Here is a 24421-nt window from a genome sequence, read left to right as displayed (position 1 = left end):
TATATCTATTGTACGGGTAGGTGTCTGCTTTTTCACCATTTTTGCCTACATTACATTTTATCATATTATTCTACACATATCAAATATTTATGTGGAAATGTCTGCTCTTATCGTGTCTAATAAAATCCAAACATAGAAACCTTGCCTAAAATGGTGCCCATCTTGAAAAAATATTTGCACCTGCCTTTATTACGGACTTTGGCACACTGGTTTGGTAACATTATTGAAAATAACACGACGTTTTGGCTATAAAATATGGCACAAAGAGAAAATACTATTTAAGCAGCTACTCTCATGACAGAAAGGCCATATTCCTTTTAAACTAGATCACATAATCCTTTATAAGATACGTTGATTAACAATATGTAAACGTCAATATATACGTAACAGCCAATTTACAGTATTTTTGCTTTTTGGAAATGTCCCATTGCTATGTCATTTGCATTATTTGTTGTCAATGAAGCCGCATGACCATATGAACTAGGAGGCCCCTAACAGTTCAAGAATAAAAGCCAACTTCACTTCAAGTATTCCTTTACACCTAACATTTCGTAGAGAGATTATATTGACAACTTTATGGATAAGGCTGAGACAACTATAACTGACATCCCCCATGTCAAGGAATTCCAGCAGTAACCCACAATCAATTTCTCAAAAATATGCTAGAGGGTTCATTCACTAGCACAGAAGTACGATATGAACTGACGCGACGTGACGAAGGAAAAATCAGACTTACACTGTAACGGATATACCCCTTTGAAGTTAGAATATGTCTTCCCAAAAATTATTTTCTTTTGAAATAAAACCATGTTACAAATCACGGAAGTGTTTAACAACAAAAGATCCACCAATACGATACTGTTTAAAAGTGCTTCCTAAGAAAGAGATACAATATAACATACTAATAATAACACCGATGACGTACGGTATGGGGAATATGTTATTCATTGAATGATCAACCAAATTTGGCAACTAACGCAATTAATATCATTATTGTTGTTACACTTATTACTCTTTAAACAATGCTAAAAGCTCAAAATATGTATATTTCACCCAATTTATTGCAGTTAGATGAATTAAGGTAAGCCTTGAAGAAAGTAACCGTCGATTTCGACGGGTTTCACTTAGTAGATTTCTAATAACCCAATTACAGTAACATGTAGGCCTATTCACCTCTGGTTACTCCCCGTGGACGTCCAAATTTTAAATGTTAACATTTTAGAAGGGTTAGACAAATCATGAAACTCTAAAATGCTGTGGAATCCAACCAAAAATAAGGTAGAAAATAGAATTTAAGACAAACATTCGGTTATTGGCTCACACATCTACATGTTTTTTTTTAGTTAAAAAATGGCGACAGCTGGTCCATATAGATGGGATGTTTACTTCAGTACCCAATAGTGAATACGGTGTACATTACATGTTTTGGTCGAGTTTTCGACCACCGGACGACCACTAGTATTATTTAATTTATAGATCACTTGACTTGATTAAAGTAAAGCCATAGATAAAACATACTCCCCTAGTAGATTTCTCATCCCGTATGGAACAGCTGAAGCCGGTGCATAACCAAACAGTAAAGCACAAAATCCTTAAATTAACCCTAAAATAATAAACAAAATCCGTCGACACTAACGCACGCAGTGTCGCCGAACATGAACTAGACACGAAAGACGAGCTTCAAAATTTACAATGGGATAATAAGTCTACTAGTGGTTGGTTAGTCAATGGTTTCACCTAGAACAAAATGAGCCTTTCGCGCAAAACTGGGGTTTTGAGTGTTCGTATTTTTTATTTCCAATGGACATAGGCACGTTTCAAGTAATTAAAAGCCTTCTCAAGCTTGTAGAGAATACATCAAAATAGTTTCATCGTGATCTGTTTGTTCGTTTTCCCGTCGAAGAGAGCGTAAAATAACATCTTGTGCGTCACAGACAGACAGGCAGAAATTGAGTTAGCACGTTCCCAACTGTTCCCATTCCATTCGGACTGCCGACTGCCGTTAGTGATATGATATCTGAAATACGATGTCATCTTGGAGAGAGGTGGAGGTGGGGAATGGGGAGCCTCTGCTTCCAGTTGAAGGATGTATCAGAGGGTGTAGTGTATACATTATATGTGAGAGAAACGGACACGGACATCGGTTCCCGCGAAGAATGTGATTTTATGTCACATGCCACACTGTGTACAAGTAAAAACTATCGCTACGTTCCTATCGGAAATTCCGTGAAGAAGTTTTAAACTTTCCATTAGGGTTCCAAGGTCTCGCTCAAAATCACTTAATATTGATATTAAAATTATTATCTGGCAACGAACACGTTTTCGGTTGTATTTGGATCCGAGGTCCCGCACCAGGACCTCGAAACAAGCGGGGACCTCGGACCCACGGTGGAAAATCACATCGATCGCCTCGGAACCGGCCTTATACGCACGCACGCAAAAATTCACAAACTTTTAGATTAGATTTATAATATTAGTAAGATGGAACATTGACTATATGTGTGGTATAAAGTCAATGGATGAAACTATTTATTTATTGGCTAAGATAAGCTGAAATAAACAAAACAGAATCCTGAACACCAAGGAAACTAACGATGTTATTTTAACACCAACTTTAACTTATTTCTGCCGAACTTATTTAAACTATTTATGCCGATTGCACAATGGTTTTTAATTACCAATTTAAACTGATGTAATGATTTTATTCTGAGCTATAGCAACTGTTATGCCCAGCAACTATGCCAGTAACAAAAATTAAAGTATCCAATAGTCAATGATATAATATAAATAAGGATTTTTTTATATCTCCATCGTACTTGTAATAACGAGCTAGCATAAAAAAGACGTGCGAGTTATTAAAACTATCACTAAGAATATTACAACTCTAAAAGTTGTTGCATTATTGCCTGCTTGTGTAGCCTTCATCTCTGGCGACGCAATGTCCGCCCGCATCTTAGACCTTCCGGGACTCGAATCTTAGACCTTCCGGCACTCGAATCTTAGACCTTCCGGGACTCGAATCTTAGACCTTCAGGGACTCGAATCATAGACCTTCAGGGAATTAGACCTTCAGGGACTCGAATCTTAGACCTTCCGGGACTCGAATCTTAGACCTTCCGGCACTCGAATCTTAGACCTTCAGGCACTCGAATCTTAGACCTTCAGGGAATTAGACCTTCAGCAACTCTCATTTTATAATAATTTATTTACAAAATATACATTGTGTGCCCAAGGTCTAATCCCGCAAGGTCTAAAACAGTATCAGTGGATGAGTTTTTTGCATTGACTGTACTCTTAGACCTTCCGGGACTTAGACATTCAACATATTACCAGATTAGACCCTCAGCAACAAGTACAAACTGCAAAATGTGTGTCGAAGGTCTAATTAGACCTTCCGGGACTTAGACCTTCAGCAACACTCCCGTTCTGTTTTTGTTCTTGTTATTCTTTTTTGCATTGTGTTGCATGTATTGATATTTCTCGTTGACTGATCTGATATTGTTTATTTTGTTAATTGTTAAATATTTTTCTTTGTCTTTGCTTGAAATTTGTTATCTGATATTGTTACTACTGATCTGATATTGTTTATTTTGTTAATTGTTAAATATTGTTCTTTGTCTCTGCTTGAAATTTGTTGTACAGAATCATGTATTTTTGAATTGTCATGTACAAATTGGCTACTTACCGTGGAAATAAATGAAATGAAATGAACTGAAATGGAGGTACAACTGAATCAGAGAACTTATCTGGGTTATAGTGCTCATATTTTCTGAAGATAGCTGGTTCGATTCCTAGCGAGATAGTTTCCAGACCCAGATGCCATTAGTAATATTTAGCTAATCTAGAAATTTACCTAATACTGATGCCATCTAACAAAGAGGTCGTTAAATTGTAACAAGGCCAGGGTTTGGACACTTTAGTGCCAATCCAGGCATTGAGATAAATAGATTATAACTGGAGTCACTCAGGGAGTCACTACTCTCTGGTTGAACATTATTAGAAAAAAACGTGCCACTGTTTTGCTGTTTTTTTTTCGGTGTTTCGTGTTTTTAGGTTGGCCGTGTGATCGGTTGGTGATGCTGTCAAATACAATTCATCATAAAGCTGTCACCCGTCTACCATGTTATCTTATGGGACGTCTAGCGCTAAACTACAATATTTGCGACGTTGCCAATTCTACCAGGCCGCGGCCTGGAATTAAAGGTGGCCGTGCTCAAATACATTTTGATTCCATAATTGATATTTATTTAAAACAGCTAATTCAAAACTCTAATCATAATTACTATTTATATAAATCAATATTATATTATTTCCCATGCTAATAAAAATATTTAGGAAAAGGGGGCAATATAAGTGTTAAAAAGGGTGTATTTGTATGGAAGCTGATAGAATTGTTTTGTAATACCGGAACTGGAACTACAACGGGAACAGTTTGTGACGTCATTTTGGAGTGCGAATAGTCACTTCGAAAAAAATATGTTCGTTTTACAGTGTACAGACATATTCTAATTGAAATTTATTTGTTTAATAACATGAACACTGTTTGTTGAAACTACAAAAGTTTGGATTTAATATGTTCAGCCGTTATTGGGTAGTAGTTGGCATAATTTCCGATCTCAAAGAGCTTCGCGGCTTCGCTCCCTCCGGTCAGCTGAACTTTTATTTCAGGATTCAATTTGCCAAAAGTGTCATTTGGAGGCTTCTGATTGGCAGAGGGAACACATTACCGGAACAATACAAATTGCCGTCATCGGCCTCGGTGGCATAGAGGATAGAGTGCTTGACTTTGACTGCAAATTGGGAGGGCCGGGATCACTGAGCTAGTGAGCTATAATTCATTATAGCTCAGTGGCCGGGATCGGATCGAATCCCTTCGATATAATCAACATTTTGTCTAGGAATTTTTGATTATCAGCAATTTGGTTGGTTTGGTTAGGTTATGACATTTTAATTTTATAATTAAAATATTATAAAATTGAATTTGAGCCATTTATAGTTTTATTTTATGAACAAAACTATTTTTTCGATTAAACCTTCATTCGATTTTGCATTATCAGCAAGTCTGGTTAGTTTGGTTAGGTTATGACAGTTTAATTTCATAATAAAAAAAAATATAAAATCGAATTTGAGGCATTTAACATTTTATTTAATGAACAGAACTAATTTTTCGATTAATAAACCTTCATTAATAGTCAGTCAGAAGCCTACAAATGACACTGTCAGCAAAATTTATCCTGAAAAACAAATCGTGCCGCCAGTCAATTAGTTGCCTCCAAACAAAACAGCTATTTCAACACTACACTACTTGCCTTCTTTCCTATTATTTTATTTTGAAGAAGAAAGTAACCTAACCTAACAAAAACAAACTGAAAACAGTGAAAGAAAACAAAACCGTGTTGTAAATGTAAACATAACTTATACTTTACCATTACTTTACGTATAATATAGGGAGTTTTTTTATTATACATCATTGTAACTTTGTTCAAGTAACTTGAGGCGAAGCTTGTAATGAATTAACACATCTCTACTTTTATTTTTACTGTAAAATAACGTTGATTTGATATATAGAATGAAGGTTAACTTACTTCCCTTTGAAATTGACATTTTTGTTAAGTTAAAAGATTTTTACTAACTACACTATACAACTTTTTGGGGTGAAAGTTTCCCAAAAAACCTACAGTATTTGATTTTAAATTAGCGCTTCTATTTTAAATTAATCAAATAGCCTAAGTGGCATTCATTGTGCACATAGATTATAAACTAGCTTAGGACGAAAAGGATGAATAAATCATGGGAATGGTAAGTCCTGTCTTGATCATGTTAATTTTTGTGCCAGTCCATTAAATACAGACTAAGTGACATAGTGATTTAAGTTAGTTGTTGTATCGGATCCATCGTCCATCAATAATAGGTTTTTACCCTCTCTCAGGCCCAGATAGCTATGTTGATAGACGGAGACTGTTCCTTACGCTTTTGTTAACAGAGATAATCTTAGTTAACAAATGGGTTACAGTTCATTAAAAGCCTTGCAAAGCAATTTTAACGGAAGGTGTCAGAGATTGAAGGGAATACTAACGGACTAAGGGAGCAACAGACTAAGTTTAGTGCGTTTCCTGCTTTAGCCCTCCGAGTGTTAGGCTATTTGTCGATGCGTCGACACATAACACACTTTGTGGATATTTCTAGGCATAATCTGTGGATGTGATACTCTTTATTAACGTCCGAACTAGTTGTACTACGACTATCCGCAGTACTAGCCTATCCTGATAATTAGACTAGTTTGTAAATTACAAGGCAAAATGTGGTTAATATTCCATTAAACTGTAGGTCCCTTAGTTGCCATTGGCTGTATGGGCTAACTTATTAATTAATTAACAGTCCTATCTAAGGAAAATGTCGGCCTTAGTCAGTAACAAGACTACAAGATTACTCCACTCATCCTACACTCATCTCCATTTGAATACTTGGCTTAAAATACCTACCTTTGAATGGTCATGTGCGATTGGGTGAAAAAGCACCCATTTCTTCAATTCAAAATTTTAAATACCTGTCATTTTGGTTAGGGGTGACATATTGACTTCAGGTTTGCACCATTGCTTAAGTGTCTTGACAAACCCTTCAAAATGAGGGATCACTCTATAGGGGTTGTTATTTGAAAAAAAAAACCTGTCACGGGGGTTAAAAACATGTTTGATTAAAAAAATTGCGGAACCTTTGTTTTACAATCAATGCCACAAACAGAATATTTCTATATGTTTCGGTTTAACAAATACAGATTTGTTTCCATATTTGTGAAATTGGTGCTTTTTACATAGGCTAGGTAAATTAAATTTTGGAATACCTGCTATTTTGGCTAGGGGTGAGTTATCCACCTCAGGTTTGCGTCATTGTGTTTCTTTTGACAAACTCTTCGAATTGTTAGAGGGCTTAAAAGATGTTTTTGATGTAAAAAATTGCAGACCTTTTGTTAACAATCAATGCCACAAACAGAATATTTCTACCTATTTCCGTTTTAAAAATACAGATTTGTTTCAATACTAAATTTACACTGTAGCCTATGTATAGATTTACGTCCGATTTTTGTCCGATTTTGATGTAATTTGTTTTAAAGGTGTAAGGCAGGATAAATTTGAATGATTTCCCGAACAAGCATGATCGAACCATGGGAACTCGGTTTTATCCAAAAATTGGGTTTTCTCATTTTTGACCCTCAAAACACAAAAATTCCCAGTTTCCCTCTGGACCTTTTTAAAGAGCTTAGAAAAACAAATAATATAGTATTTCAAAATGTATTTTTGTACAGTTATTGGTAACAGAGAAAATTTAAAAAATTTAAAATTCCCATGTTATTTTTATGGAGAATATTGTAAAATTTTGTAGTTTTCTTGTTTATGGATATATTTTAATCAAACTTTGCAAATTTATTTATTTTATACTAAGCTATTAAAAACACACTTTATTAGTTTCCTTGTAGCAGCAAACCTGGTTACTCATTAAACCTAATCAGTGGCGGATCCAGAGGGGGGGGGGGGAAGGGGGCACATGCCCCCTCTAGGGCATACATATATACAGGGTGACAAAAAAGTCTGGAAACGGTTTAATATCTTTTTAATTAAATCCGTTAGAAAATTCAAACCTTTCACATCAACTTACATGTATAAAAGCTCTTTTTCCAAGAATTATCATTTTTTTACCTTCACCGGGGGACGACCCACGAGGAGTAGGTACATAATCTTTAATGTAAGCATAGGTTGATATGCACACCATTTTAAAGGTCTGGTCAAGTGGATTTCATTGCCGGAAACCGCGTCAAAAAGGATTCATCCGTTACAAAATGGCGGCTGTCCAAAGTTCTTGTTGAATATACCTGCACAGGCCTTACTATTGGTAAATACTCGTATTGACCATTAGCTTGAGAGCTGAAACTGTATTTTAAAGTCAACTAGCTCATAGACTAATATTATTCAATCTTCAAAACAAATTTAAACGGGTTTCAGATTTCCGGGCCAAGTAAAAACCATTTAATGTTGAATATGAGTATTTACCAATACAGTACTAAGGGCCCTTTCACACGAGACCACTGGTGGCCGCCACAGCTTTAACATTGTTTTAAATGGGACCTTTCACACGCAGCCACTGTAGTTGCCCGCCACTACACAGTGGCCGAGCAGTGTCTCCTCGCGCAACTGCTAGTCGGCAACCGCCGGCAACTGCAGTGGCGGCAACTCGTCGCGGGGCATTGAATTAAATGGGAGCTTTCACACGTAGCAACCAGTGGCCGCCACCGTGGATGAGCGCGCAGCTACTATTTTGAATCAGTTCACGTGCAGACTGCAAAGACAAACGCACTATGGTATTTGTTGAGTGTTTTCGTGATGAATTGTTTGTTTGTGAAAATGAGTGATCAGAAGAAAAATAAAGAGGACGTTTCTGAAAAAGAAAAAGACAAAGGAAAATAACAGAATAAGAGAATAAACAAAATAATAGAAAACAAAGTTAATACTGAAGATCTAATTTGCGAAATTGAAAAGTAACCGGCAATTGGTATAGCACGCCTGTGTCTTTGCCTTATTTTCTTTATTATCAACGCGAGAAAAAGGAGATGTTCATTGTTCAACAGCATTTTCACAACTACCATTGTACAGTGGCTGTAGTAAAGTGGCTTGTAAGTTGCCTGTATCATCCACTGCAGTTTCCCGGCCGGTAACTGGTGGCGGACACCGGTGGCCGCCACCAGTGGCCTCGTGTGAAAGGGCCCTAAGGCTTCTGCAGGTATATTCCGCAAGAACTTTGGACTGCCGCCATTTTGTAACGGATGAACCTTTTTTGACGCGGTTTCCGGCAATGAACTCCACTTGACCAGACCTTTAACATGGTGTGCATATCAACCTATGCTTACAAAGATAGTGTACCTACTCCTCATGGGAGGTCCCCTGGTGAAGGTTAAAAAATGGTAATGCTTGTAAAAAGTAGTTTTCATACATATAAGTTGATGTGAAAAGTTTGAATTTTCTAACGAATTTAGTTAAAAATATATCAAGCCGTTTCCAGACTTTTTTGTCACCCTGTATATATTTTACTGCATTTAATAAAGTAGTGCATACACATCGTGTAAAATAATTTGTCACACTGACTTTGGACAAAATAATGGTATAATACTGCCATTTTTGAGACATAGTTTACAAAATTTTTTGGGGGGGGTACCCCCAAACTCCCCGGACCCACCAGTTCGCCCCACCCCCTTTATGACTGTTCTAGATCCCCCACTGAACCTAATGTTATTTTTAGATTTAATTAAAATCCATTCAGACAAATAGAAATTTTCTTAGTCGGCAGGTTTGCTGCGGCAGGGTATTTTTCTTTCATTTTGCCTGTGTCCACGCCAGTACGGAATTTTTCTATGAAGCCACTTTAATCACTTTTATGGGAAAAGCGGTCCATATCCATTAAAGTTTTGTAGGTGTGTCGGGAATTGAACCTGTCCCTCCCACACCGAAGTCCAAAATGCAAACCACTTGGCTAGCAACACACCCATGGTATTTATTGGTTGTTTGATGACACTGCCTCTCTTCCACTCTGCTGAGCATTGTTCCTATAGGGTCCATATTTTCAAAATGAGTTTTAGATCAGCTGTGAAGAAATATAGGCTATATAGGCTACCATATCTACCTAGTGCATTCCTGCTGTGATCATTCTGTTTTTCTTCTCTGTGGTTCCATGAATCATTTCAATCAGTCAGTTTTAAAGCTGGGTTTACCTAGGCGCGGAAGCGGAGAGAGGAACGCGGAGAGTGGAAGAGAAATTAACATGGTGTTCCGCTCCGCTTCTAGGAAAACAGTAACATTAAATTACCTAAGACAAGTGGAGTCCGCTCTCCGCGTTCTCTCTCCGCTCTCCGCTACCGCGCCTAGGAAAACCCAGTTTAAGATGAACTTCAATCTCATTGTTGCAGAGGGTCTGTGTTTTAAATGTTCATTTATCTATCTATCTATCTATACTTAATTAATACGCAAGCAGATTTTTTGTGACAATTACTCCTCCGAAACTACTGAACCGATTGTCATGTTTTTGGTGTCATTGGAAAGAGCGTAGCGTGAAGTTGTGCAGGAAACTTTATTTTTAGGGAAATAATGAGAGAGTGAGGCCCTGGAGCCCCTTAAAGTTTCTTATTTCTCCATAAGATTAACATGGGAAACAAAAATTGTTATGAAACTCCAGCTGTTGTCAGAAATCAAAAGTGAGAAGAAGAGCATAGGTTAATTGTAAACAGTTAATAAGTTTGCTAACAAAACAGTTTGCTACAAATATTTGCTGACTTGGTTGAAGCTCTTTTTAAAATAACGCCTGTAATACTTAGCAATTGCTCGAGTTTGAGCAACAGGGACACTAGTACTTATTTAATACGCAAGCAGGATTTTTTTGACAATTACTCTTCCAAAACTATTGAACCGATTGACATGTTTTTTGGTGTCGTTGGAAAGAGCGTAACTTGAAGTTGTGCAGGAAACTTTTTTTTAGGTAAATAATTAGAGAGTGAGGCCCTCGGGCCCTTTAAAGTTTTGTATTTCTCCGTAAGATTAACATGGGAAACAAAAACATTGTTTTGAAACTCCAGCTGTCAGAAATTAGATATTGATAATTGGTCTCCTTGGAAGCATGAGAAAACTCACAATGTTTACATTAGCTTTGACATTTTAAATGTAAACAACCAGAACTCTCAAATTTCAGACAGCTGATCCAAAAAAAAATAAACAACTATGTGGTAGGTTTATTTAATCTTAAACTTTATGATAGATTATTTATTATAAATCTATTTCAATGATTATGAAACAGATTTTTCCCCTCCAAAACTACTGAACCGATTGACATGTTTTTGGTGTCATTGGAAAGAGCGTAACGTGAAGTTGTGCAGGAAACTTTCTTTTTAGGGAAATAATTAGAGAGTGAGGCCCTGGAGCCCTTTAAAGTTTCAAATTTCTCCATAACATTAACATGGGAAACAAACATTGTTTTGAAACTCCAGCTGTTGTTAGAAATTAAATATTAATAATTGGTCTCCATGGAAGCATGAGAAAATTCACAATGTTTACGTTTGCTTTAACATTTAAATGTAAACAAACAGAAATGTCAAATGCCTATTTCACAATTTCAGACAGCTGATAAAAAAAAAATAAAACAACTATGTGGTAGGGCTTAATTAATCTTAAACTTTATGATAGATTATTTATTATAAATCTATTTTAGTGATTATGAAACAGATTTTTCCCGTTGAGAAGCAAAAATAAAAAGTGAGAAGAAGAACATATGTTAATTGTAAACAGTCAATGTGTAAATTATCTATGTTGTATTAAAAATGTGTATAGTTTTGGATGTTGGTTTGTGTTTAATGATATCTATATAATTAATACGCTACATGAAACTTTGTCGGTTGAACTCCTCCGCCATTTCTCAACCGATTTTATCCATTGACGTCTCATTGGAAAGAGCGTGTTGCGTAGATTTGCAAACTGGCCTTACATTTTTGAAAAAGTCCCTTGGGCTCTGCCCCAGTGGCTTTGAAAGTTCCCATGTTATCCTTATGAAGAACATAATTGTTTACATTTTGATCAGCTGTATAATTTAATAGCTGTTATTTATTTTTCAATTCAAATAAACGCATTGAGTACATTTATTTACTATTTGAGTTTGTGTAAACATAACCTCCAAGACGGATCGTGTTAGTATAGTTGTAACTTAAATTTGTGCTTTAATTGTTGTTTTGCGTAGCTATAATTTGTTTATTTGTTGTTTTTTTTTTCTTTTAAATGCCTCCGACGCGACGACAACGAAACATAGACAGGAGGCGTAATCGTCATAACGCGTGGTGCGTATAGGCCTAACTCGTCACAGTCAGCACCTGGCCCTGGACAATCTTAACTATTAGGTTACAAATGCGCCCAACACTACCCCAAAACGACTTTTCTTTCTCAATTGGCCCTTACATCTTACATCCGGCGTCTTCTCCACGATCAGCCGATCGGGGAATCGTCAATTTTTAACTGCAGGGTCTTCTTTCTTCACGAATCGAGACGTGAGAAAGTGTGGTCAGACACAAAGTCTGAGATTTTATAGTAGGGCCTATCAGCAAGGTATTGTTTAAGTTTTATGTTGAATGTGCGTGTTGGTGGTAGATTTTTTAGGTCTTGAGGCAAGAGATTGTAGAAAAATGAGCCAGAATAGGTTGGGGTTTTGTTAAATTTTTGGAGTCTATGCTGAGGTAGGTCAATATTGTGTTTGTTGCGAGTGTTATAGGAGTGTTTCTCCTGTCGTAGGGTTGGGGATTGTTGTCTGGCCAGGATTATGGTTTCATATATAAAGAGGGAATAGACGGTAAGGATTTTGTGTTGGGTAAAAAATGGTTTGCAGTGCTCCGAGGGTTGCAGGCGCAATATTGTTCTAAGGGTCTTCTTTTGCCGAACCATGATGCGGTCTGTGTTCTTCTCCTGGGTGGATCCCCAGGCGACGATTCCATACCGCAGATGGGAAGAAAAAAGTGAGTGGTAAGCCAGAATTGCAGTGTTTTCATCAGTTATAGCTCTAATGCGTATAATTACATGGTGAGCCGTAGCTAATTTTTTGCAGAGATGGTCGGTGTGATCTTGCCAACTCAAGTTTTGGTCTATAATAACTCCCAAGAATTTGGTTGATGCGGTAACGGGAATCTTCAATCCTTGCCAGTCCTCATCAGCTCTATTACTGTTGTTTGGCTTAAAACTTATGTGAACGGTTTTTGTGGTGTTAATGCTGAGTTTAAGTGACTTGCAGATAGAGGTAGCCTCGTCCAGGGTTGAATTGACTATGTTGCTATTGTTCTCATGGTACTTTGTAGGGATTACTATTGTTGTATCGTCTGCGTAGAGTATGGTTCTCAGATTATGATTCAGTGACTCTGGTAGGCTATTAATATTAATTAGAAAGTACAAAGGACCCAATATCGATCCCTGTGGGACTCCTACCACTGTTTTCCTTAAGGATGATTTGACGGTTCCAATTGTGTTGTGGTGCTGATAGCCTAATTCGACAAATTGTTGCCTGTCATCAACGTAATTTTTAACCCAATTTAGAGCTAGGTCCGTGATATTGAACTGTTTAAGTTTCTGAAGAAAAATTTCCCAGTTTAAATTGTCAAAGGCTTTTTGTAGGTCCAAAAAAAGGCTGAAGCGCTACACTTATTTTCCCACAGATCATTTATGGTTTTGCATAGATGAGCTATTGCCGTGTTGGTACTATGGCCCTTTCTGAAACCGTGTTGGCATGGAGATAAAAGATTGTAGTTTTGAAGGTGGGTAGATAATTAGTTATAAATAGCACGCTCAAGCAGTTTAGGTATGACTGGCAGATTTGAAATTGGTCTATAATTATTGGGTTCATGTTTGTCGCCCTTTTTAAAGACAGGGTAGATTTTTGCTATCTTTAACTTTTCAGGCACTGTGGCTTGTTGAATCTATTGATAATATGGCAAACAGGCTTTAACAGCTCTTCCTTGCAGAACCTGAGAATCTTCCCTGTGACATCATCAAATCCCGCAGAGTTGTTAGGCTTCATACTGCTACAGAGTTTATCCAATTCCCGTTCAGATATGTAGTTGAAAGAAGACAACGGTGGCACTCCTCTGTCAGGCTCCATCAGTTTGATGTCATTATCTGGTTGGTTGGTGGTATGATCCAGGGTAGGCTGTGTATATAATTTGTCAAAAATATTGCTCACGTAATAAGGGTCATGTATTAGTTTGCCATGTTGCATTAGGCTAATTTTGTTTTTGTTGTGTAGTGCTCTTCTTTCTCTCATTATTTACTATATTCCATATAGCTTTAGTTCTGTTGTCAGCCTGAGCTATTTTTTCTGCAGTGTGGCGTCTTTGTGTACTATTAACTTGTTGGTCATAAGCTCTCTTTATGTCATGGAAACCTTCCTTGTCGTCCTCCGCACCAGTGAGCAGATATTTGTTGTGGGCAATTTGCAGAGCTGCTTTTTGTTCCAAGATGTCCTTGTCCCAAAAAATATTTTTGTTTGTTGTTGAGACCCTCTTTGGTTCCTTAGGCATAATGTGGTCCATGTTGAGTCGAAGAATCTTTAGAAAGTTGTTATATTTTTCATCCACAGATCTTAATGCATAAACAGGCGCCCAATCTACTGTACTTAGTTTTTCTTTTAACTCTTTCAATTTAGCCTTAGAAAAATTTCTTGAGTATTTATAGGTAGCCGGCTGGTGTTTATTCTTATTTTTAACTTTACATATTAAATAGTGGTGATCCGAAAAACTGGTCAGGTGTGCTTGTACAGATATTTCATCTGGTTGTAAGTTGGTGTAACATCCGTCAATACTAGAGAGAGATGTTGGAGTTTTTCTCGTCACAGGAAAATCATATGCGTAACATCCATATTCAGTCAACAGGCATAGGAGATTTTTTACACCCCGATTGTCAGGCTTCAAAATGTCAAAATTGGCGTCGCCTAGGATCAGGCAGTAGTTATTTTTCGTGGTCTAATTCTGTAAGACGTGTGCCAGTTTTGTTAGAAAATCCTCTTCAGTAGTACTATCAGGTGATCTGTATGTACCAATCAGTATGATGTTATAGAATTTATATTTTAGTTTGATTGCAACAGTCTCAAATTTTTGTTCTTCTGCCGTAGGCCTACACAGTTCCTGCAGTTTAATTTCTTCTGAGTCGATATGGAAATTATTTCTTAGGTAAATTGCAACACCACCCCACATGTGATGGATTCTACAGAATTGTGATGCCAGCACATATCCTTCAATATTTGTAACTGCAAGCTCTTCACTCTTTAGACCGTGTTCCGACAGGATCAAGATGTCAGGCCTAATTTTGTCTACCTCTATAAGCAATCTGTCAATTTTGTTTTGTAGTCCTCGCTGTATGTTGAGATGGAAGATAGTTAATGGTTTATGGAAATTAATATTGTGCTGTGTGTTGGAAACTTGTCGGGTATGTTGATTGTTAGGCTGGTGGGGGGTGGGTTTTGGCCGGTGTGCTGTGTCGTCTGCGGGGAAGTCGGTGACTTGGAGTTTGGGTGCTCTTGATTGTCATCATGGCTCTCATCTACGTCCTCTGCAACAGGCCCGATGATGTCAATGATGCGTCTGGTCAGGATCTCCGCCCCTTCGCTGTTTAGATGGACTCCGTCCCACTTCAGATGTTCTTCTCCTAATAGGCTTGTGTTGTCAATAAAATTTATTTTCAGCTGCGCACACATGAATCGTAGTGCATTGTTGGTTTCCTCTATAAATCTACGGTAACTGTCATATCTATATGGTATTGACATCACATACCAGTCCGTCCCTGGGTGGAGTTTCTTGTATGCCTCAATAGTCAGCCATAGTGGACGCATTACATGGTTCGGGGTTCTTGCTGATGACATGTTGTTAGAACCTAAATTTACAATAACCTTTCTTGGAAGTGTCCTTTGCTCAGAGAGGAATCTACTGAAATCCGGTATTCTTCCGCCGGGGATTACTTTCACATTTGCCTTGTGCTCTGACTTACTGATAATTCTAGAGGTGTCAGTCAATAACGAGTCACCTATAATTAGTGGAAGTCTACGAATTTCCTTCTCAGGGGTAACAGAGTCAGATTCACGTACCATGGTGTTTTGTTTCAGTTTATCGCTAAAGGAGACGTTCTTACTTACGGATTTAGAAGAGCTACCCCTATGCTCGTTCCTATTTACATTGTTTTTGGTAGGCAGAGCGTTTTGGGCTTCATTCTCGGTAGTAATATTAGTTACATTCTTAGGCCTACTCTTTGCTTCAGTTACTCTATTGCTGATTTCATTTGTTGGTTTTGGCCCTACCTGCTTACTGTCATTAGCTATATTACAGATTGCATGTTCAAGTTTAAAAATAACTTCAGTCTTTTTTGCAATTACTTCAGAGAGCCTAATATTTTCTGTTTTAAGGTTATCTATTTCACTCTTAAGATCTGTTATATCATCGAGTAGGATCTTTATTATTTCATTATATTGCTTATCTTCCATAGTGTCTTTTTTATGTGCCACAGACAATGCCTTGCAATTACGACAAACCCATGTAACTAGTGTGTCGTTTTCGTCCCTTAAGATACTATACTGCTCATCGCTAACATTAACACAGCCTATATGGTACCAATTTACGTCACTACAGTTGCAGGCTACTGCTTTGTCATCATCATTAATACTTATGTAACAAACTATACATGGATACGTAGGCCTATTATGCAGAGTTTCCTCCAGGGGAGGGTCAGTCTCTTGTTTACTTTTTGTCTTATTTTTCCTTGTTTGAGACATTATTTTTTTTTTTTTTGGGGGGGGGGGGATATTTGGGAAAAAGGAGAGGGGTCTTTGGTGTGTGGTAGGCCCAAAGGTGTTAGGCGGGCTGGAAAGCAGTCTTTAGATTTGGTGAGTTGCGTCCTAATTTCCCTGTATTGAGTCAGAGTGAGAGGTTAATGTATGTTCATGTTTGACTAGACTGGTTTTGTTTGTGATTGATGCCTAGCTAAATAATTGATGTGATTGTAAGCATACAATTTGGCTAAGTGCGAGTGTGTGAGTAAATAGTAAATAGGGATGTGCATGCGTGAGTGTTTGGTGATTTGAGCTTTCAGAAGTAGAGCGTTCTGATTGGCTTGATGGTTCTTCTACTTCTACTAAGTTAACTTGCATGCAATGATGGCTAGTTTCAGTTTCATACAGAATTCAAAATGGCCGTCTACCGGTCATATTTCAGTTATGTTAACTGTGTAAAATCTTAATAGTTCACTTTGCACTTTTGCACTCTCGTTAAATTATTGATATTAAACTGTAGAAGCTTATGAAATAGTAGGTTTATGTTTGAAAACTAATAAAATTACTGAAATCTTCTATCAAAAGTCTGCTTATGGAAGTAGTATGGTTTGATCTTACCAAGTTTTGAAGTTCGTTTTCACAGTTAAAAATCACTTTATCTTACTAAAATTATTATCACAAAAGCTTTGGCACTTAATAAACTAAGGTTGTAATCACTATATGATTCATTAAATTTGATTTTTCCGGTAAAGAAACGTAATAAAATAAAACGTAATAAAAGAAACGTAACGCCCTCTATCAATGACGGACAGGGAGGCATTTTGAGAAGGAGAAAACCGGCCGGAATGCTTTAGGTTTATCAATAACGAAGATAAACATGGTCTGAGTTACACACCGGTAATCTTTGAGATCACTCTTTTAAACTCATTGTAAATATGACTGTTATTCGTTTTGAAATCATTCACTTTGCAATTGCTCGAATTCGAACAACATGTACAATATTAAGTTATTAAATATTGAATTTTTATTTTAAGGATTTGCCATATGAGTATGCCTATTATAAATAACACCATTTCAGAGTTATGCCAGTTTTTTCCTAACTCTGTTCTGTAGAGTTTAAAGTAGCCTACACCTTATTGTCTACAAATTGGCTAAATAACTTAGGTACGGTGTCACATTATAAAAGCTGACAGCCTTTTTACGTTGAATTGAATTGTAAGCTTACCTTTTCCCGTCCATGGGAAGTTTGATAGTTAAAAATTAACCCTTTAAACTGGAATAGGACTGTTATGTAAATCGTGAGTATTTCCATTAGTTAATAATCTTTTAGTCACTCTTTTAAAATCATCGGAAATTATGGCTGTTATTAGTTTTTAAACAAGTTATTTGTTTATAAATAACTCCAGTACTTCTTTGCAATTGCTCGATTTCGAGCAACATGTACACTAGTAATTATTAATGAAAATAAATCATTGTTCCTTTTTCATTTTTTTTTTCAGGTGTTGTAAGATTCAGCCAGCTATAAATAAATCTATTTTACCAAGAGAAGAAGTTTTAGATAACCCTCTCAAATCAAATGTAGTTGTAGTAAGTATGAAAAATTTGTGTTGCTTATATTTTTAGAAGTAAATAAATGTGTTATATCTAAACATAAAATGCAAAGCCCTCACTGACTGACTGACTGAGGCTTACTCACTCATCACTAATTCTCCTACTTCCCATTTATCTAGGAGGCTGAAACTTGGTACACTGATTCTTTAGGCATTAAATAGTACTAAGTAGTTTTTATTTTGATCAGACTTTTGTGCTCCGCCCCCGGCTCTGGAGTTGCCCATGTAAGCCTTATCTTTTTTCATATTTAAAAGCAATTAATGAATCTTAATAGCTGTTTCAATTAAACAAGTTGGTTCTGTTCTATGATGTTCAATAGCATCATTGACTATTTAGCATTAACACGTTCGCTGCTGACCGCTAGATGCCGGGACGGCGCCAGGAGCTGAACTAACGCTTGTCGCTGCATAAACATTGCTGACGACACACTGAATTACAGTAAAAACAACAGTAGTTATACTGGATGGCAATGTTCTGCAATAAAACTGGCTTTGGACATAGTACCAAGCGATTCTGATAGATAGTAGCGTTACCCAGGTTGCAGTTCGTAAAGTAGTGTCGCTATCTAGCAGAAAAGAGGTGGGGACAAAGCCCTGTTCTAAACGACCCTGGTGGGGATTTTGGGAAACTATACTTTTTATTGTCAGAAAAGTACGTCCCCACGAGCTGCAAAGAAATATAGGACGCTCGTGACGAGCTGGCTAATCCATGGAAACGTTAAACAACAATGACACAGCGTTGTATATGTACAACGCTAGCTCCTGGCGCCGGGTAGGCACGTTGTAAAAATACAACGCCAGCAGCGAACGTGTTAAGAAAGTTAAAAAGGTTTATCAACAGGGTGCAGCACTATTAACTTTTTGTTTGAATTTTTGATAACAGTAATTTAAACACTTGGATGGAAGGAACTAATACTAGCCTATAGATATGAATGTTTGAAGTACCTATGTCAATAACATGAAAACTACTTGACCAATTGAGCTGATTTTTTTCATTAACAGAGCCAATATAAAACCACAGGCTTAGTGGAGATAGTCACTTCATTTTTATTTTAATACTCTCTTAGGGCCCAAATACTCTCTGAGAGCTTAATAAGTCCAATGTTGTTTTTCAAACTAACCATGAATAGCCACTCGAAATGCCACCCAACCCGGTACGGCAACAATAGTTTTACTTTGAAGTCAAAACAGAGCAAAGCCCGCGGGTACAGCTAGTTAGATCATAATTTACGTTTTTCATACCCTTCTATAATCTGCAAGCAGTCTAGAGACACTTTGTAAGCCAATAAAAGAAAAAAAGCCTCTAAATATGAGGTTTTGAGCAGCAATGTATTTGCAATTTTCCAGTGTACGAATGCTCACGATACTCCTCAGGCATACTACAGGCTTGTCCACCTATTGTGGAGAACATACTAACAATGTAGACGTCCAAGATTTCATCGTGGGAGATGTTCACAGTTGTAACAAAAAGAAATGTTCCCAAAATTGCCATGTTTGCAGTGGACACTAACTATTTTGTCGTGATCATATGGGGCGTTTATGGTTTCATGACAACCTAAGTATGATGTACACAATATGGGAGATCTACCAGGACTTGAGCTTGATAGTGAAGATGTTCATAATTCCACCGCTATCACAGGAGAGGTGTTACTCATTTCATTAATATTTACAATCGTCAAACCCGTTCACCCATTGTTGAGTTATGACTCAGAACATACCTTTTAATATATAGCATTGTTGTAAATTTCTATTGTTAACGATTTCATGTATCAAAAATATGTATCGATTCGTGCTTTGTAATAATTTTAACCTACAGTATACAGTCTCTTCCAATTTTAGCATTTTAGCATTGCAGATACATTGATCCATTCCCACACTCAACACTGCTCACCTTTACTACTTCCTTCACCACTTCCTACGTCGTGGGGCCTGTTTCCTTCCCTTCTCATAGCATTTTAGAAATGAAGATACATTAATCTAACTGCCACAGACGGGTCTCACACTATACTCATACTTTACTACTTCCTTCACCACTTCCTACGTCACGGACCTATTTACCTACCTTCCCTTAGCATTATTGGATTGCAAATACCTTAATCTATTGGTCATAAACAGGATCCCACACTCCGAACAACTCACCTTTACTACTTCCTTCACCACGTCCTACGTCACGGACCTGTTTCCCTTCCTTTCCATAGCATTTTAGGATTGCAGATACCTTAATCTAATTGTCATAAACAGTTCCAACACTCCGGACAGCTCGCCTTGACTACTTCCTTCACCACTTCCTACACCTCCGACCTGTTTTCCTCCCTTCCCTTAGCATTTTAGGATTGTAGATACCTTAATCTAATCATCATAAACAGTTTCCACACTCGGACAGCTTGCCTTGACTACTGCCTTCACCACTTCCTACGTCGCGGACCTCATTTCCTCCACTCCCATAGCATTTTAGGATTTTAGATACCCTAATCTAATCGTCATAAACAGTTTCCACACTCCACACTGCTCGCCTTTACTACTTCCTTCACTACTTCCTACTTCGCGGACATGTTCTTTCCCTTCCCATAGCATTTTAGGATTGCAGATCCCTTAATCTAATTGTCATAAAAAGTTCCCACACTCCGGACTGCTCGCATTTACTACTTCCTTCACCACTTACTACTTCGCGGACCTCATTTCATCCCTTCCCATAGCATTTTAGGATTGCAGATACCTTAACCTAATCGTCATCAAAGTTCCCACACTCCGCACTGCTCGCCTTTACTACTTCCTTCACCACTTCCTACGTCACGGACCTATTTACCTACCTTCCCTTAGCATTATTGGATTGCAAATACCTTAATCTATTGGTCATAAACAGATCCCACACTCCGAACAACTCACCTTTACTACTTCCTTCACCACTTCCTACGTCACGGACCTGTTTCCCTTCCTTTCCATAGCATTTTAGGATTGCAGATACCTTAATCTAATTGTCATAAACAGTTCCAACACTCCAGGACCGCTCGCCTTGTCTACTTCCTTCACCACTTCCTACACCTCCGACCTGTTGTCCTACCTTCCCTTAGCATTTTAGGATTGTAGATACCTTAATCTAATCGTCATAAACAGTTTCCACACTCCGGACAGCTCGCCTTGCTTCCTTCACCACTTCCTACACCTCCGACCTGTTTTCCTCCCTTCCCTTAGCATTTTAGGATTGTAGATACCTTAATCTAATCGTCATAAACAGTTTCCACACTCCGGACAGCTCGCCTTGACTACTTCCTTCGCCACTTCCTACGTCACGGACCTGTTCCCCTCCCTTCCCATAGCATCACAGGATTGCAAATACCTTAATCTAATGGTCATAAACAGATCCCATACCCCGAACAGCTCGCCTTTACTACTCCTTCACCACTTCCTACGTCGTGGACCTGTTTCCCTCCCTTCCAATAGCATTTTAGGATTGCAGATACCTTAATCTAATTGTCATAAACAGTTTCCACACTCCAGTCTGCTCACCTTTACTACTTCCTTCACCACTTTCTATGTCGCGGACCTGTTTTCCTCACTTCCCATTGAATTTTAGGAATGCATGGTGACTTACCTAAATCTAATCGTCATAAACAGTTTCCACACTCCAGACTGCTCATCTTTACTACTTTTTTCACCACTTCCTACGTCATGGACCTCAAGCTAGTGTCGTCATTGGATTATATTTATGTCCATACCGTTTCTGTTCTAATATCTGTGGAATAATGCTATTCCTTTATATTTCTTTATCTACTGCATTCAAAAGTCACCAGCTGATCATATGTCTTTGTTTATGTGTCAAATACTGCTCCCATAAGGATTACATTGAAACTTTGAGACCCAGTGGGGCGGATTCCTGAGAGACTTTTTTAACGCCATATATATGTTGGCACTCACCGATATGGTCTTTATCACCATGCAAAATTTTAAAACGATCGATTCAGCCGTCTAGGAGGAGTTTGCGTATTACAAAATGCATAAGAGTCGAGGTATAAGAGCTTCGCTCGCTCCGCTCAATTAATTGTCTAACAGCTGTTGCAAAATAAATATTAAAATAAAATACGGAATAAACAGCTGTGGCGGAGTTGACGCCACAGTAACTTACTTAAAATGTAAACACTGTTATTTAAATAACAAAAAACACATACATCAAACAACCGTCAGGGGTCCAAACAATCCCAATATTTGGTGGGAAGGAATCTGAAACTGACTGACGGACGCCGGCAGTGTGACTCACAGAACTGCGTGGAAAATGTTGCTGGATGAGTGTAGATAGCGCAAAAGAAAATCCAATTAGGAATCAATTATTTGCCTGAACTGTGACACGCCAGATCTGATGTGTGTGAATAGACCTCTAAGATGGTTTTGGTAACTGATTGGGATGGGAGTTAAAAAATGATGACAGTCCAGCTACAACTTCTAGAAAGATTAGCTAGCAGCCCAAGGCCACTGTTGTCCTAGGTACGCCCGACAACTGTTGACATTCAGTTTTTGTGTACTGTGTTATTAAAGATTAATAGGAATCTTCAATGTTTATCCTTATATGTCTTCCTTTGTAGGCCTATATATTTCATATTCCTTCTGTATTCAGTATTAGAGCCAATAATGCAAAATCAATATTAAAAGTTTATTGCTAACGGTAATTTTGACTCAGCTGAAAACCCCTCACTTAATTTTGTGATTTAGAACTTTGACAGAGCCAGGAGAAGGATATAAATACTGTTGAAGATATATGTTTATGCTGCTGCTGCAAAAACACCTAGACCCTCTTGAGGAAACAATCTACAGGGAAAAGTTAAGTCAATGTGTATTGCAGGCAAAGTTCAGCGACATGGCCAGAGATATTCCTCCGGACAATGTATCAACTAAATTCTAGGTTACAGTGTAGTCAGCAGACATGGTATTTTGCCTGAGTTTTTAGAGCACAATGCTGTACAGATGCTAGTGCCTGTAGATTAGTATAGAACCACCATTTGATAATTTTGTACACACAATGTTAGGTTTTGTATTGCACCAACCTACACATTCATATTTGTAGCCTACCAATTTTAGATATTTTGGATTTTGGTTAGTTTCTTTCATACAACAGATCTCAAGCTACAAAGTAATTTTAGCCTGCAGTTGTCTGAGGGCGTGTCTGTAAGAAAGTATTAGTATAGTATAGTCCTCTGGCTCTTATTTGTATATGTTTCACAGGTCAGTGAAAGCAAGGGTGCCAGTAGGAGGGGGGGTAGCACTGTAACCAGTACCGGGTCATCCACCCCCACTCCCCCAGTATTGGACCCGCTCACGGTAGCTCTAGACGGGACAGACCCGCTAAGTCAGTTTGCTGCCAGTCAGGATCCATTGTCAGTTATGGCTACAGAATCTGTGAGTAGGCTCACTTGTACACCACCAAGATAAATCTAAATTACTATTAAACAAAATTCATGTTACTGGCCCTTGGCTTACTTTCTTAAGATAAAAAAGGTTTCACTTTTAACTTTAACGAATAGTGCAACGATTACTCACTTGAATCAGCGTACCTCTTTTGTTGTAAAAACAACTTTTTAAAACTTGCAAATTCATCAAACACTAAAATTAAGTGTAGGTAGCACTATCATGATTTCATGATGATCAAGTTAGCGTTTAAATTCTGTTTTAAATCTGTTTTGTGCATGTTTGAATAAAAAAACTAGAGGTCGTCCAGAGGTCAAAAACTCAACCAAAAATATGTAATGTACAGACTTCTCTATTTTCACCCCATGCTTTAAATAAAACATGTGATAGGGATTTCTTTTGAAAGTGTCTTTAAAATACCCGTGCCGCAGCAAACCTGCAGACTAAGCGAATTTCCATTTGCCTGATTGGATTTACACTAAAATGCCTCCTTAAAAATATCACATTTATTCCCTATTTAAATAACATTAGTTTAACGAGTACTTAGGTTTGCTGCAATAGGTAGGGTAAAAAGGTGTTTTTGTAAAATGTTAATAGCTTAGTATAAAATGAATGCATTTTCCAAATTTGATCAAAATATGATCATAAACAAGCAAACTACAACAGTTTTACTTATTCTCCATAAGAATAACATGGGAATTTTAAATTTACAGTTTTTTGGAATTTTCTCCGTAACCATTAGCCGCATAATAACGCTTCAATATACTAAATTATTTGTTTTTTTTTAAGCTCTACAAAATGGTTTGGTAAGAAAATGCTAAATTTTAAGTTTTAAGGGTAAAAAATGGGAAAAACTAATTTTTGCCCCATAAAACCCCCCATAAACCCCTGTTCCCATAGTCCGATCATGCTGGTTCGCGAACTCGTTAGAATAAACGTAGGTTTACAAGTTTGTACCAAATTTCATCAAAATCGGATGATTTTTGCTCGAGTTATCGCGCTAACGGACACATATATAAATATATATATATAATTTGAACGGATGATGTTTCTGGTCTCTAGGGACCTCAAAACGAAAAAGCAAATTGGTCCCG

General features: G+C 37.5%; 1 protein-coding gene across 1 annotated transcript in view; it reads left to right on the top strand.

Moving 5' to 3' along the window:
* Positions 1 to 5383: 5383 nt before the first annotated feature.
* The window catches only part of LOC129001386 (VPS35 endosomal protein-sorting factor-like), a 144731-nt gene continuing 125693 nt past the window's right edge, over positions 5384 to 24421 (top strand). Inside the window, exons 1-3 of the mRNA XM_054428675.1 lie at positions 5384 to 5799; positions 17820 to 17907; positions 23145 to 23318. Of these exons, the coding sequence (XP_054284650.1) occupies positions 5780 to 5799; positions 17820 to 17907; positions 23145 to 23318 (282 nt within the window). The 5' untranslated portion in view covers positions 5384 to 5779. The remainder of the gene's footprint in view (positions 5800 to 17819; positions 17908 to 23144; positions 23319 to 24421) is intronic.

The sequence above is a fragment of the Macrosteles quadrilineatus genome, unplaced genomic scaffold (assembly GCF_028750875.1).
Source record: "Macrosteles quadrilineatus isolate MER2022 unplaced genomic scaffold, UCM_ALF_1.0 Scaffold_1__1_contigs__length_201487025, whole genome shotgun sequence".
NCBI classification, from domain to species: Eukaryota; Metazoa; Arthropoda; class Insecta; order Hemiptera; family Cicadellidae; genus Macrosteles; species Macrosteles quadrilineatus.
The sequence above is the reverse complement of the archived record's forward strand: the minus strand, read 5'-3'. Positions and strand labels throughout refer to the sequence as shown.